The 16,844-nt window shown below is 41.4% G+C and overlaps 1 protein-coding gene across 3 annotated transcripts; it reads right to left on the bottom strand.

Moving 5' to 3' along the window:
- Window positions 1–887: 887 nt before the first annotated feature.
- Window positions 888–16,285, bottom strand: IWS1 (interacts with SUPT6H, CTD assembly factor 1). 3 transcript variants are annotated; one of them, XM_079314968.1, is made up of 15 exons: window positions 16,126–16,285; window positions 15,714–15,829; window positions 9,430–10,102; window positions 8,714–8,909; window positions 8,418–8,475; window positions 8,014–8,114; window positions 7,608–7,758; window positions 6,099–6,181; window positions 5,701–5,830; window positions 4,906–5,023; window positions 4,085–4,196; window positions 3,902–3,958; window positions 3,600–3,711; window positions 2,889–3,046; window positions 1,178–1,317 (listed from the first exon to the last, which is right to left on the bottom strand). In XM_079314968.1, the coding sequence occupies exons 1-14, from the start codon at window positions 16,157–16,159 to the stop codon at window positions 2,918–2,920; spliced, it is 2,070 nt and encodes a 689-aa protein (XP_079171094.1). In that variant the 5' UTR covers window positions 16,160–16,285; the 3' UTR covers window positions 1,178–1,317; window positions 2,889–2,917. The 3 variants fall into 3 exon arrangements, with proteins under 3 accessions (XP_079171093.1, XP_079171092.1, XP_079171094.1); XM_079314967.1 differs by having other exon boundaries at window positions 888–3,046; XM_079314966.1 differs by lacking the exon at window positions 2,889–3,046 and having other exon boundaries at window positions 888–1,317.
- Window positions 16,286–16,844: the final 559 nt, after the last annotated feature.

Here is a 16,844-nt window from a genome sequence, read left to right as displayed (position 1 = left end):
TTACAGTGTCTATGTAGAATTGTATATAAACCAAGCAGAAACCAACCCAGCTGCAGGAGAATAAAAGGATTTTGTGGTAGGTGACCTGAACAGGTGACCTTTGTGTTTCATGTTGAAAGAAGTTTAGATTTTGTGACCCTTTCTTACAATTGACTATGAAGTTGTAATCACAAAACCCCAGCACTTCTGAAAATCATTCTTATCATTCCACAACAGAACCTTTGTTTCCCTCAGAGAACAAGCAGTGCTGAGCTATTATGAATAATTTTCCTGGAAATATTTGTATAAGGCCTTGCACAAGACCGCCAAGTTCAGTATTTCAGGGAACTGAAGGCTTTCAAGAATTAAAAAAACCCCAAAACTCTAAACCCCTGAAGGGCTCAGCATGCTAAAACACACGCCTGAGGTGGCTACTGCATTATACACTTACCTGGAGAAAGCAGGAACAGAGTTCTTCAGTGCCCCAGCCAGCAGAGGGGCCCTCCTTCAGTTCTTGCTTCATGCTGCTGTCCCAGCACAAAGCTCTGTTACTGTCATTCATGCCACACTCCCACGGGCAAATTTAAGATGTGATCCCTACAGACACTTGCAATCTCTATGGCTGGTGCCAGCAGTAACTCAGCCATTTTCAGAGGCAAAGAAACCACAGAATACCAGATGTTATTCTGCTGTCACTCTATAGCAGCATGAACAAAACCAGCATTATCCCCCCTAATACAAGATGGTTATCCTTAGTTGCACATCTCCAAAGACATAACAACTGATTAATAAAGCAATGAATAAAGAGAAAATGGACCAAGCTGAACAACAAATTAACCCCTCAGTTTTTCCACATCCCAGGTGGTCTGTGCATACTTTCATCTGAACAATGAACAGGCAGATCCCTCCCAAAAAAAACCCCAGAAGATGTTTTATTTTTTAAAGTGTTGCAATACAACAAATACATGATCTGTACAAAGGACACAACAGGACCAGTTTAAATACAATCAGGTGAAAGGAGTCCCCATATTCACAGTCCTCAGACAACATCTTCTAGCAGAACCTGAACCAACAATTTAAGGATTCACTTAAAAAACAAACTAAAAAACCAAACCCACCCCAAAAAAGTTAAAAAATTTAAAGGTCTCCAAAGAGTCTGTGGGTGTATTGTCTTACAGCAGAGCTCATGGGGCATTCTGTGAAGGGTCACAATGGCATCTTATTGCCCTCAATGCTGATTTTCACTGCATGGGCCGATCTGCTTTTTTTCCTGATATCTGTGAATTTCCGCATCTGTTTGTCCAGTCGACTCACCCCTTTCTTAGAGGTCCCCTGGAACTTAAAAAATAAAACTAATAATTACCACTGAAAAAAAGCAGACGCCCCAGAGGTCCAAGGCAAGCGGCACATGCGAGGTTGGAGCTGGGGAAGCCACTGGGCCCAGCTGGTCTGTCTGTTCTCTTCCCAAAAGGGGAAAGCTTCCCCCAGTCCCTGCAGGGCCCAGGTGGAGGCAGTGGAACCCGCAGCCACCACACCGCAGGGTCAATCACTGTGGAGCTGGATACACTTTGGAAGTTTAGTATCTATTGGCTGAAGCTATGGCAGAACAACAGCGCACAGTGTCACCACTCCAGACTTCCTGCAGCAGAGTTAGACACAGTTACACTGTGACTAAGGCTGACACATCAATTCCACGCTGCCATTTATTTCAAAGGTCAGGGATTAGTATTTAGAAAGCAAGGGATTACTGAACAAAGGCAGTGTAGGGGGTAGCAAAAAGAAATGCCTAAGCTACCCATACAAGCTACTGTAAATTATTGCATTTCATCTCTGTATTTGAACTGCAAATGAAAACCAGGTGGTGCAACAGTTATTCCACACAGATTAATACAGTGATGGTGTGCTGAAACACCAAAGACAAACAGCAAGGACCTTCCAAGCCATAGCCAGTGCTTCCTAGAAGGCTATTTTCCTTAACTAGACAACATAAACAGTAAGGGATGGAAACATGACACCTTTAAGTTTGGGAGAAACAGTGATATCCAAAACATGGTACTTAGTAACTGAAAAACACACCCATTAGAAACTTGTTCCCATGGCTAAGGAAGGTGCTCCCGACATGCTGATTTTAAATAAGCTTTATTCATAAATCTGTTCACTATTCACTGAAATTATAGCTAAAATTTCACAGTGATGTTTAAGAAAATATCTTTTTAAAAACAAATAAATATGAAGCTTAATATGAACTCAACAATTATCTATGACTTGTGCTCACCTCTTCCTGTCACTGTTAGCTTGTGGCAGCCCTGCTACACAGCACTGAAATGCAGACCAGGAATTGTCAAAACAATTCCTACTGATGCGTGTTCTCCCAACCCACACTCACAGCAGAGGATTCTTCTCCCCCTGGTCTCATTTTGTTGCTCCCATCAACCTCCCTATTGTCTCATGTCATTCTATTTCCTTGAAGGAGCAGGTGTGAAAAACACCTCATTGTGCCCCAGTCAGAGGTCAGCCACAGACGCCGGGGTGCAGTGACACAAGATCCTGTACCAAGGGCTAAGAATTCCCATGTGTCGCTTCAGGTGAATCTGGAAAACCTAATTGTGTCACAACAGCATTCAAAACCACAGGTGGTGCAAAGCTGGTTTTGAGCACAAAGCTGGTATTTTCACTGAACTCCTGTCATTCAGGTACCCTGAAGCTGTGCAGGCAGGAGCCATGGCAGATGTTATGTGCTAGAGCTTGCTTTCTCCTGTACAAGTTCCCTTGTAGGTCACAGTACAGACACGAGAGAATTCAAGGAGAGTTTTCCAGGTTTAAGTTAGGGTGTACACACTCCTGTCCTGCATGTGCAAACTGCCAACAGCTGGAGCACATGCATTGTTCACACCTCCCTCGAGGGATACCTCTCCAACTTGGGAAGGCAGTGGTATGGCTACAGGGGCATCCTGTTGCCTTCAATGCTGAACTTGATGGCTCGATGCACTTTGCTGAGTCGTTTCTGTTCAGCAAACCGTCTCTTGTGCTTTTCCAAGCGACTAATACCTCTCTTAATAGTCCCGGGCTAGAAACAACATCTCAATTAATGGACAGAAGGAGAAAGAACAGCAGACAGCACAGCAATTGTTACTTCTTCCACTTGCACATATTCTACCACATACACCCCTTTTAAATGAAACTATGAGTAGATGGATGAAGACAGAGCAACACACAGGCCTCCACTGAAGATGCTCATGCTTACCAAAACCTCAAAGGTTTCCCAAACTGGAATATTATCAGAACATGATACAAAAGCTGGGAGAGGTATAAAAACATCAGTGCAGTGACACAGGCACTGAACTACAGCTTTAGCTCAACATGGTTTAAAGCAAGAGGCCTGTAATCAGATTCTCACCTAGAGAGAAATTCTAGAAAACTCAAAAATCTCTTTTTGGTCAGAGATGTTTTCCTGTGAAAACATGCAATGAGCTTAGAGCAGCCTACTTATCGGAAAATGCAATGTCCACACTCACTACAAGAGGCTCTTAAAAGAACTGCCCTCCTGTACAGTAACCACAGTGATACAGTGACAGAATCCCAGGCTTTGGAACAGTCACCAGGATACTGCCAGTGCTTACCCTGGAGGACTCCATCTCCACATTCCACTTGGGCCTGACGACATAGTCTTTGTTGGAGGGCATTGGCACCCTCGCACGGGCACAGAACCCAGGGTCCCCAGGCCTGAGGGCCCTGTGGAAAAGAAGATGCAACTGTTACAGACAAATCTTATCCAGAAAGAAGTAAAGCCAGCCAGTGTGCTCTCCTCTGAAACACATTGTATACCACTGCCTCTAAAACCTCTACACAAATCCCATAGTTGCAGTGCCACCAAAACACTTCACCCAATTAAAAAAAAAAAAAAAAAAAAAATCCAACCTACTTTTCTTCTCCTGTTAGCACCTTCTCCAGGTCTCTGCGGGGAGTCTGACCACCAGAGCTGCAAGAAAAATAAATATTTATAGGCACTATACACAGAGAAAGAAATTTTTAAAAAAATTCCAACCACTTGGTTGCTCTTGATGGAGTCACAGAAGAATTTCATGTTTCTGCCTGCTACTCCTACCTGCTCATTTTCCTTCGATGAGGCATCTGCTCCAAATCTCTCTGTTCCCTCTCTTCTCTGGTCATACCTTTGTAGTTTGAGGTAAGGCCGAAGATGGGTCGAGACCATTCATCTATTAAAAAAAACCGATCAGTTAATGAAGACCAGGCCTTTGTTTCTCTCAAACCACTTTGGTGATCAAGTACGTCTTTGAAAGTCTGTGGCAAGTATTTACGTTTCCTTTCAACCAATCACTTTTTGAGCCCTTAGTATTTAATGGAAAATCAGCCTTGTGAACAGAAAGCAAGAGCTTTCATTCCCCAAGTCTCTTTGTTGCCTGCTCTATTAGAACATCTCCAAGGTTTCAGCACTCAGTGTCAGGAGCTCCTGCACAACCCAGGAAAGCTATTTTAGAAATATGCAGAAAAGTTCCTAAAGAACCTAAGTTTATCATCAGTCTGCAGCCATTCTGGATGGAATGCACTCCACATGGAGTACAGCTAGTTGAGTAGTAAACATTCCACCAGCCAAGTTCTCTCTGAAGTCCATGGAATAAACAGTCCTCAGGCAGCATCTTCCTCCCTTTGCAGTATATATATACAAGATCTGGACAATAAGCCAAGAGAGAACTGGGGCAAAACAAATGCCATCCTCTGGCTTAAGACAATGAAACAGGTGCATGCAGAAGTTGATATAACAGTTTTATGAGCTCTACAAAGTTCTGAAACAGACCAGTGAGATTCCTACACTGCAGATTATATTCTATAGACCACAGCACTGCATCAGAAGCTGAGGCAGAAGTTCCAATCATCATGCATGCAATTGCAGGCAGGTTTACTTACTGATCAGCTTCCCGGCCATGTCCTTGTTCGGTCTCGACTCCTTGGGGTGTTTGTACAGGTACATCACAGCCCGGCCAATGCCGCTGTGCTTCAGCGTCTCTTGGCTCACACTGGGCAGCTGCAGAAAAAAGGAAAAGTCTGAAAGAGCAATAAATTATGTCTGAAAATTAATGATGTCACTGAACTTTGCAAAACTCACCTTTCACTAAATCAGCTTGGAAAAATTAATGTTTTCACTGTCCTACTAGGAATGGTTTAAAGTTTTAAACACCTAAATCTAGAAATCTGCTGTTACATTCTAGGGTTTATACACAATATTAGGTAGCTTTCTAGAATTTTTTGCTCCAAGTGCTCTTTAGCTTATATTACCCCAAAACTGTGCTACTGCCTTCAAATCATTCATTCTATAAAGATAAAAACTTACATGGCAAAGACACTCAAGCAATCAGCTTAGACACTCAATGTGTCTAAGCTACACAGTGTGAGGGGCTTTCCCATGCACTGCAGACTTTAACAGAACAGAAAAGAGAAGGGACAACAAAGGAAGAAAATTCAGGGATGCACAGCAAGTAACTCTTCACTTAAATTTGGACATAAACCTGAAACAAGAAGGCAGGCCCAAATAATTCTTTTACACAAGCACATCTGTTGTGCAGGTTGATTCCTTGCATGTTTGACTGCACAGCTCGGCTGCAGCTCATTTATCACCTCACGCTTCCCTAAAGCACATCACTTTGGGAAAGTAAAACTCTGGAGAAGCCCCAGATCAAATGTGGTTAAATGTGAGTTCCAAACCTCTTGCAGGATCTTCAGAAGCTCCTCCCTTATCTTTAGTGCTGGCAGACTTCGGTCTGGAAGAGGAGAAAGCCACTCTTTGATGGCAGACATAACACCACTATCGATGAAAGTTTCTTTGAGATCCTGCCTAAAAGGTTTAAAGAGAAGCCCAAAAGTCATGCAATACAGCAAAAATCTTAATATGTGATGTTCCTTCAGGAAAACAGAATAGTTGAGTTTGTTTAAATGTTAAATTAAGAGAGAAAATTATATATTATTTTAGGTTCTTGAGGTCACCACAGCTTCAGCATTTACTTGGAATAAAAAAAAGTTTTACTGCATATTCAGTACAGCTATAGTGCAACTCCATGAAATCTTGCCCAAGGTTACAGTTAACAGAAAGAATGACAACTCACTTTTTAAGATGCATAACTACAGTTGGTAGCAGAGTTAATTTCTTTAGAGCTGGTTTCTTTTGTGTATTCAGCTGACGATCCTCCTGTGGACAGTTGAAGAATTAGCACGAATTAATCAAAGAAAGAAATCAGCAACTCCCACTCTTTGCAACAGTTACAAAAAAAAAGGACTAGTCTATTAAACCAGGAGGGATTACACTAACTTTGTCCCCTGCTCCACAGCTCACAAACAATTATAGAACAATTTCTCTGAAAAAAGGGTCATCACTTTAGTCAGTATTTCCCAGGAAAGCATCACATTAGGAGAGTGCTCTTAAATTTACATTTTTTTCCACTTCATGACTTAGACTGACTACAAGAACTGGAGGTCCTCTATACTGTGCACAGATAAGACTTTGTTAGTAACCCTCACCTGAAAAACAGAAAAATAGCTAAGCAGAACAATGGGAAGGGAGAAGATGCATTTTCATCTCTTTAATTTCAAAATTACTTTCATCCAAGGCCTGACTCTGTCACTATCTGTTCAGTACTCGTCTCCCATAACAAAAACACCCTTTTCAATCGCCAAATTTCTGTCCAGCTCTGTTAATTCCTTTCTACTTGTCCTAATCCACTGAAGGCTCTTACTGTGCAGTGTTTGTTTTATGGCAAAGGAGGAGATTTTTCTAATGCATCTCTTTCCTCTTCCTGACCCTGTATTTCAAACTTTACCACCTCATTTGAAACATCTGGCTGTCATCTTGTCTGAGGCTTTCCTGTGAAGCCCAAGAAGTTTCACTTGCCTTCCAGATTCCAGATTGCTCACTGTCCCCATCTTTCTGAACTCATTATTCTTCTGATCTTGTTCTCAGGAAGATTTTTTGGTTGTTATTTGTAAAGCTCCTCTTTCTAAAGTCCTGTATATCTCTCAATTTGTTTTAATGTGTTTTACTGTGCTCTTTATTAATTTGATTGCTACTTTAACAAAACAGAAGACACCTGACAAAAAGCAAGACCCCAAAAAACCTTCCACAGTAACATATTAAACATTTCTCCTAGAAAAAGGCAGGCTGCCATGACAGAAGGTGCCATGAATCTGTTACTCTGATATCATTACCACAGCACTGTCATTCCAACAGTTTGGAAAAGGGCTCTTCTCAGGAACAAATAACAAAGTATGACACATGCCACTAACATTACAAGGAAATTAGACCATAATCCCTTTCCCAGTATTTAACACACTTCTAGGTAGTTTATAGAGCACCTATATATAGCAGCACCCTTTTTATTGATCAAAGTTTCTCAATTTAACTAATTTTTAAAATCAATATTTTATCAAAATTTCAACAGAATGTTTTCATTTGGAACAGCAAGTAACATTTAAATGGGTATATAGACATTAGAAGCTTTCCATAGTGTACAGATTACTCCTGCTGACTACAAGGTAGATTTTTGTATCTTATTAATCCCACGACTTTCCCACAGAAAGAAACTGAATTTTAAGGTGTCTTTGGAGCCTGGAAAACTCACCTCAGCAGCTTCATTCATCTTCACAATCATGGCACTGACCACATCATCTGCGTCACTGATGAAAGTTCCCCCATCCCGGTTCCGCCTGCGCTTGCCGCTCATGCTCTTCTTCCGCTGCAGCATCATGTCAAAATCTGACATGAAGTCCATGCTGAAACACAACCACACTGTTAACTGATGGCCCTTGGGAGGAAGTAACTTTGTGTTTCTCTACAAACAGTCTCAAGGTCCCTGTGAGATAATTAATTATCCTTAGTATGCAAAATGCAAAACTACCAAACGGCTCAAATATCTCCCAGACCCTGCTGTAACACCCAACATGTGCACACCTGTAATATCCAGGGTCTATAATGCCCTTTCACCAAAACCAGGCATTAAAAAATGAGTATGTAACACAGTGACTTACTGCTTTCCTCTTTTGATGTTATCGTCAGAGTCTGATTCATCTGCGGTCTCCTTCATGTCTCCATCACCTTTCTCTTCCTCCAAATCCTCCTGGTTAAAACCCTGATGAGTACAGATAGAGCACATCAGTGTATGGACCAGGATTGAGCATCTACTCAGGTACCTGACACTGACACTTAAAAAAGCTTCAGGTAAGTCTTCAGAGGATCTAGAAAGATGAACAGAGTTTTTTTAATTCCTCCTGTCACTACTGTCACACCAACTCTCCCAAAAGATGAGCTGTAAATGTCACTTAACCCAAAGACTATCCCAGTGAGTCTGGCAGACACAGAACTGACCTGATGCAGCACATACATTCTCTTGAGATCTACCACGTCAACAGGAGACATCCACAGTAACACTTACCGTAAATTCCTCCTCTTCCTCATCACCAGATTCTCCAAATATATCTGCAATCAGGTTCCTGTGAGGGAAATAGCAACATTTATCTATTTGGACTACAGCGATATGTGCCTTTTCTGCAAAACCTCTAATGACTGTGTGAAGATCTCCCTTTTGTTCAGTCTCCTTCTACTGGCCTTTCTCTTCATACCACCAATAAAGCTGAACAGTCATTCTCTTATTGAGATTTATCCATTTTCCATTCACCACCATTCCCACTGTCTGCAACCCCAAAAGAATTAATATTCTTTTGCACTTACTCTTGTTCATTTCCAGATTCACTGTCACTGCCAAACAGATCTTTCCCTTTTTTCTTCTCAGCATTCTCTTTTCCTTCTTCCTCCTCCTCCTCCTCACTATCAGATACAGCATTTTTCTTCCTTTTGTCAGATTTCTCTGAAGCAGCGTCACTATCCGATTCTTCAGCATCGGAAAGGATCCGTACCTTTTTTGCAGCTGCCAGCAGAAAGGAGCATTACTACACAACCCAGGAACAGATGGGACAACTGTTACTCTCGAATTATTCTCCAACTAGTCCTCCTACACCAGACCATTGCCATTTCTTAAAAAGCATTCTGAAGTGTTTTATTAAATCAGCAGCTGCAGCTGCCATACACCACATCTCTCCATTCAAAAATCGTAATTTCAAATCTCTCCCCTTTAGTATATGAAAAAAACGCACAGGAAAAAACTATTAGAGAAACAGCAACAAAGTACATAAATAACAAACTACCATGTCAACAGACACCAGTTAGATCCCTACAGTCTTCTGTTAGACCTATTTATTACTCAAAAGTATTAGATACACATTCACACAGCAAAGCAGTCAGAACAACAGCCTCTACAAATGCAGTTCTGCTCCAAAACCAAATGTGATTTATGGTTTCTCACTTAGATGCTTTATTCACATAAAAGCAATGATTTAACTTTCACACTACTGCTTGCCACAGCATGTTTTCACAGTATAGTTTCTTACGTGTTTTCTCATTGTCATCCTCACTATCAGAAAGGATGGCTGTTTTCCTCTTCACCGTCTTTTCTTCCTCTTTCTCATCTTCATCACTGTCTGATATTTTACGTCTCTTAGGAGCTTCGTCTTCACTGTCAGAGCCCTGAAATTCTTTCCTTACATGTTCACTATCTGAATGATGAGAGTCATTCTGCACCTTTTCCTTCCTGTTCTCCCCATCGCTATCTTCAGACTCTATCTGCTTGGGTCTGGACACATCCTCGCTCTCCGAGTCGCTGGCTGGCTGCTTCTGCAGCTCCTCACTCTCGGAATCGCTGGCTGCCTGCTTCTGGAGCTCCTCACTCTCAGAGTCACTGGCTGCCTGCTTGTGTGACTCCTCATTTTCAAAATCACTGCTGTGATCCCTTGGAGGCTCTCCATTGTCAGAGTCACTTGCTCGATGATTTAAGGAATCTTCATTTTCAGAGTCACTTATACGCTGGTTTGGACGGTCCTCAGCATCAGAATCACTGTCCTTCCCTCCATGAGTTGCTTCATTTTCTGAATCACTTACATTGTGATTTGGGGGCTCCTCATTATCTGAGTCACTTTCTTTTTGCCTTGGGATATCTTCATTTTCAGAGTCTGTCACAGGAGGCTCTCCCACTTGCCCATCATCTTCTCCATCACTGTGTTCATTCTGAAACAGAAAAATAATCTCAGGCAACTAAGCAAAACCACCCTAAAAAGTAAAAAAAAAGCTCCAAGTTTTTGCTTGTCCTTCCTCCAGTTTGATTACACAAGGTGCTGCAAACTGAAATAATTTCTATGTAGAAAAAATTACACAATTTGCATCAAAAGACTATCAAACACTTCACATCAAGAAAAGTATTAAGAGAACAATGGAAATATGTCCATCCTACAGCTCCATGGTGTTTTGCAAACAGTAACAGAATTCACAGAACACTTAAGTAAGCATATCTAAGAAGGGTCCAGTTGCTCAAGGTAAAGGCTTAGTACTTTTATTTTAACAGGTCAGGCCTTGAAAGTGGCTTAGCTGAAATTCCCAGTAACAAAGCAAGAAAGAGTATCTTGCATTTGTCATTTCATTTTCCTGAATATCTCACACAGAAGCTTTCTGTGTGAAATACATCTTACTGAAACAGCACATGAATTATGCTCCAAATAAAGCTAGCACTTGTTCCTTCTTTGTCCAGCAAACCTATTTAAGGACAACTCAAGACCAAAAGCCTAGCAAAAAACAAGAATAAAGTTTCAGTCACATCTTTCAGAGTATTACTGTTAAGAAGTTTTGTGCTTCTATGTGCAAGAACAGATTGAAGTTTCTTCCCTAGGCTGACATGCTTACCCAGACACCCAAGATAAACCATGCACAAACACACCCATGTGACGACTTTAGAACTGAAACAATCCTTTGAATTTTCTACACAGCTAAAAACACTGACCCACATGCTCCACTTTCAAGAGAACCCCTCACAAGCCACCTTGCTAAGTATTGCAGTATCATCTTTCGTCTGACATTTCTACTTGGAAAAAAACCTCAGTTGCATTTGCCTGAGAATATGAAATGATATTGTTGAACACCCATTCCATTAATTCAGCTCTCACAGCTACTGCCACCATAATCCTGTTTTCAGCTGAAAACAACAACATAGTACAAGGAACTTCTCTTCCACATACTCAACTCAAAGCCTCAGTCAGGCTTTCCTCAGTTCTTTTGTCTCAGCTGTAAACTTTTTCTATTTGCAAACTGAGTATTTATTGTCTTTGGAGATGATTTTAAGACCTCTATATCCTGAAGTTTCCAAATCTCTTTTTCTCTGCAATTTAATTTTCTTGGAAACAGACTATCTATTTTTATTTTCTGTAGTCATTTTACTCCCTCGTTCAGAGCCACAAGAAAAAGGCAAGTGTAGCTATCCTACACCTACAACTATTCATCTTTAAAATGCATGATGCAGGAAGAATTTTAAATAAAATTAATTTCAATTGCTTTTTGGAACTATTTTCTACGTAATTATTCTAAGTGGCAAAGAGCATTGCTTCTTAAGACTTTGGACTTTATACACTTATTCCTTTGGCTAGCACTTGATAAAGACCTTCTAAATTACTGCAGAATGACTAACAGAGTTACTGAACAATGAAAAAACCCCAGAACCATGCAATTTTAAAACATGCACTTCAATAACTACTTCACTATTTTCATGTTACTTAATGCTAAGTACAAACAGCTGCTGTGACAATCTACGTTGCTTTCTCTCTGCTGCTTGCTCCTGCCTCTACAGCGATGCATATTTTATATTTCTCACAGAAAGGAAATACAGTTCTGTTAAAACATGAATCTGGAATTTTAAAGAGTATTTCCATTAGGAAGTGACAAAATTGACGATGTACACAACTGCTCTCAGCTTGTTACTATTTTTTTCCTTACCAAAAAATTCACTTTGATTACCCTTCTCCTGCCTAGTATGTCCCACGTAAACCAATCAGAGGTGTATGTGACAGATCTTTCCTGACCATATTATTTTAGACTAAAGAAAACTGCAGCTGGAAACAGAACAGAAAGCAGATTCACAGCAGTTACAGGTAAGGTCACTGAGGAACACTGAAATCAAATTGATATCTACAGTAACAAAAGTTATTTAATCCTTGTTTTACCATTTTATTTTTTCTGGGTTTTTCTGTCTTCTCTCAATGCCAGATGGTAAATGCTGAATAGTATTGATAATTATGTCAGCAATTATAGAGGATTTTCTAAACAAACCCAAGGAAACCAATAAAAATACTCCTCTTTAAGGTATCAGGACTATCACATTCCCAGCTGCCAGTTTAGAAATTCTTTGGTGAACAAATAAACAAAATTAAGAACCAACTAAAATCAGTAAGGACTCTTAATACTTTTAAGGTCAGAAGTGTGACTGCAGGTTATATGTGCAACTGTTCAGCATTAATCACTAAATTGCAAAGAACTTCTTATGCAAAAGCTTGGTGAGAAGACACTATAATCACAGAGCATTATTACTGAAGATTATTTCAAGATCCCAAACCTTTAACCTGTGACTGCAAACTGACAATGAAGATGTCTGGCGAGGGAGAGCAGACTCCCAGCTGGCGGATTCACCCAGCGGTCACAGCAGCACCCGAGGTGTCCCTGCACAGCCTGGGCACACAGGCACCACCTGAGCCAGGCAGCAGCACTGCCCCAGAGCCCCAGCCAGCACCAGGAAGCACCTTCTGCAGCAGAGCTGAGACCCTGCAAGAGCAGGACCTGCCCACAGCCCCAGCGCAAGAGGTTTCTGCCAACAGTTAATTAATCTGCTGGTTTGGAATAGAATTGATACAAAAAGTGATCAGCTTCCCAGTAAAATGATGAAATGCTGCTGGATATGTCTGATAGTCTTCACATTCCCTCTTTATTAGTCCATCCCTAAAAAACTGTTTTCAAAAGAATGAAGTACACAATTTTTGAGTTTTCTAGCTTTCCTTTTCCAAATGCCTGATTGAAGGATCAGATATCCTCAAAATCAAGTAGGTCTCAGGTAATTGCTACAGCATTTTTCTCTAATTTCTTTGCTTTCTTTTCTTCCTCCTCTTTATCTATAAAGATTTTAATTGAGATGTCCTTAATTGTTATTTAAATAAAAGAGTTTTATAACATGAGGCTTTAGTACAGTATAAAATAAGGAATATATCAAAATCAAATTTACAGTGTTACACTTCTCCATAAAAGTTTCAGGTACCAAGCAGTTTATTGGAACAGCATGCAGCCACTTTTAAGATCTACTTCTTTGATAATTTAGTAAACAAAACTGAATTTAGTTCAACAAAACTGAACCCATCCACTGCAATCTCATGAAAGATGAGTGCTAAACTAAAACCTACACAACCATCATGGGCAGATCAGCAAGTTCCTCCTTTTTTTTCAGAAGTGTCACATATTTGTGTTTGTTAACAGTCACAGTCTAACCACAACTTAATTCGTGAAACAGCAGCAACTTGGTGGAAGTGTAAGAACTAAGTTATTACAGATTTCTGTAGGAGCCTGACTTGGACAAACACTGTAAACATGATTTCAGATTCATTACTGTACTAAAACTAATTCTAATTGTCTAAAGCAAAATCAGTAAGGACATCAAGGAAAACATTTATAGATAAAGTGGGATTGGGGGAAGGAAAGCCAGAAAAGAATTGTGGAAAAGAAAAACCCACATACCTGAGACCTACATAAGTAATTCCTCAGGATTCCCCTTTTCTTTAAAGTTAAGAACCTGAAAGAAAAGTTTGAAATTTTAAAACTTCAGTTCTTTACATCTGAATTCTAAATTAGAGACAAAATAGTAATTAAGCAGACTTAACTAACTAGACTGTCTCAAAGGTTTTATTACCTTTGAGTGTTATTTCTCTCACATACTCCTAAAGATGAAGAAAAGAAGAGGATGAGAGAATATTTAGTGTAAATAATACGACAAATATCTGAAAGCTACTCCTTTCAGAGACTGTTGCTCCACATTATTGCCTTTTGAGTGCAAAGTGAATTCAATGGACGGAAATAAAAACTAAGACTTCATAGCAAAACAAAATATTCAAGTTTTGATTTGAGCTGAATCAAATAAAGCATTAAGACCTGACAGCTCACATTTAATATTGGTCAGAAAGATGGCTTAGCTTGACTCTTTTTTTAAAATTGACTTTCTGAAGTATTTTATCTACAGAGAAATATTCAACTGCCATCATGGAATGAAGTCTTCAAAATAATGCAGCACATGAAGAGGAGCAGTTAACAATGATAACTGGTACCTTCTGCTCACCTAAATCTGAAGACAAGCTGCAGATGAAGTCAACTTCCTTGCCACAGTAAGTAAAATTAAAACCTCAGAGAAGTATAGAAAAGTAAGAACCAATGATCAAGCATAAACCAATGACATAGTAGAAAAAAATTACTATTATTATAGCAGCATCATGACTCTTCATACACTCATCACACTTTTCTTTCATTAAAATAAAAGTACTAAATCCCTCCAGACAGACATTCTCCCAGCCTGAGAAATGTTTCCTGCCACACTGAAATTGCAATTACCACAATGGGTAATTGCCTCACACCAAATCTATTTCTTGCCTTGGAAATATCAACACCTTTTCAAAAAACCAAATTCCAAATGTGAACTTTACAATTAAGTTCAAATACATGTCAAGAACTTTAACCTTATAAAAATACAAAATCTTCATCTGCTTTCTAACTCTGAGGGATGTATGAATTCAATAAAGGCAAAGAAAAAAAATTTTAAAAAAGGATCGCAAATTATGCCACAGTGGAGTTAAGCCTTCTCTCACATCAGCCTTTGTTGCATTTTAATTACTGAAATGTGCAACACTGAAAATCCAGTCACAGTAAATCTTGGTCTTTACATAAAATACAGCAGAATACACAGAACATTATGAAATAGCTTTGATTGAAGTTTTTATAAATATCAAAAACTTCTCTGTAACTCTGCTGGCAGAAGACCCAAGTTCACAGGCCAAAATCATTCCTTCCAACTAAGACCTGTGTAGCTCTAGTGTAAGTCATAAACAATTATTAAAAACTAAATCTTAGCTCTCAAACTGTCCTAGAAGTCTAAAGGGAGCCTTCCATTTTACCAGAATCTCTTCTCAGCCCAGTCAATCCACAAATGAAGTGACTCTGCCTCAGAAACAACCCCGAACCAAAGCCTTTCCACACTGAATGCTTCTCCAAGTGGGAACCACTTCAGAAGAAAAGCAGGTCCCATTTGGGAACCTTAACCTGCTCCACATGCACACGTGCTCCTTTGTGAGTGACAAGGTGAAAACCAGCACAAAGCAGACTCAACAGTCAGTGCTCCCATCTGATACGGAAGCTGGGAGAGCATTTACTCTCTGTCAAAGAAATCTACATTTCCAAAGCATGCAGGTTTACATCACTGTGCAGAACTTCACGTACAACTTTAAATGTCTCGTAATCCATCTCTTAAAGAGTTTCAAACCCCAACAGTTTATCTTTGTGAAATCGAGGCTAATCGAGTATAACTTATTCAAGTTCAGAAGAGTGTGTGCTATCATAACGATTAAGAAAAAGACCCCAAAACCTAGCCAACATATTTGTCAAGAGATTATCCACCGCTTTTTATGGAAACAAAGTTTTGCCCAATGGAACCCTTAAGAGGAACTGAATAAACACGTATGTCTCACTTAAAAGAGAATGCCACTTTAAACAACAACAAAAAAGAATTTAGGGAACAGTAACCTTTATCTAGATAAAGCTCTCTTAGTACCTCTGAATGGTGCCCTACACTTTCATTCTCCGATCCAGAATGTTGTTCGTTTCCTTCATCTTCCACATCAGATCCTGAGTCTCGCTCGTCTTGCACTGGAGTAGCTCCTCCATCATCTATTCCGAGATTAAAAAAAGAAACTAAAACTCAGCGTTTAAAAGAACCGCACAGGAGCCGGGCGGGCTCCCGTTCTAACGGGGCAGGGAAACGCGGCTGTCCGAACAAACCACCGCCACCGCCGGGAGCGCACAAAAGCAGGCGGGCAGGACTGACGCACTGCCCGACACCGGGCTATGGGCGCAATTAACACCAGGCTGCCCTCAGGCCAAGGCCCCGCCGCGGTGCCCCCGAACCCGCGGGCCCTACCGTGCCCGACACCCTCCGCGGAGGGTCCTGAGCCCCGCGCCCCTACCTGACTGCTCCCCGCCGTAATAGTGGGTGTCCATGCCGCGCCCCGCGGTGGCGGCGGGCACTGCCCCGGGCGCTCCGTCAGCGCGGGCCCGGCCCGGCCCCGCCGCTCCGCACAGGAACAAGATGGCGCCTCCCCGCCCCGCAGCGCCCCCGCCCCGCGCGCACGGCGCGCCGGATCTCGCGAGACCAGCGGGGATGTGGCCGCCAGGGGGCGTTGCACGCCGGTAGCCGGCCCCGCCCCGAGGGCTCCGGTGCGAGCGCTGCAAACCCGGCAAGGCTTTGTGCTCGCCTTGGTGCTTTTCTTCGTGCTTCCCTCCCACCCCAACACCCTCACAACAGAGCCAGAATCCAGCCTGGTGGCTGAATTGCTGGGGGAACTGAAGGAGCTTTGGAGGATAAAACGCTATTTATATCCCCTGTGCGACTGCGACCAGGGCAGTGCTCAGCTGCAGGGTGATGTAGCTGTGGTCCTGGCAAAGGTGTTGCCTTGTTGAGCCCTGCGGGAATTTCCAGGAGACCAAACCAAGCCCTGCCACTGTTAATGGCTGCTCGGAAGCACAGCCCTGAGCTACGAGAGAGCTCCCAAGACCTCCCTTCCTCCGAAGAGCCATCTGGTGCTTCCCACAGCGATTACGGGTGGGAGATCTGGAGTGTGATCTAGAGCAGAAAAAATTGTGCCATTTAAATAATAGGTACATGTATCTACTCACTGCAAGCCAG

This window comes from Erithacus rubecula (assembly GCF_903797595.1).
Source record: "Erithacus rubecula genome assembly, chromosome: 11".
NCBI lineage: Eukaryota > Metazoa > Chordata > Aves > Passeriformes > Muscicapidae > Erithacus > Erithacus rubecula.
Note: the sequence above shows the minus strand (reverse complement) of the source record. Positions and strands in the feature narration are given on the sequence as shown.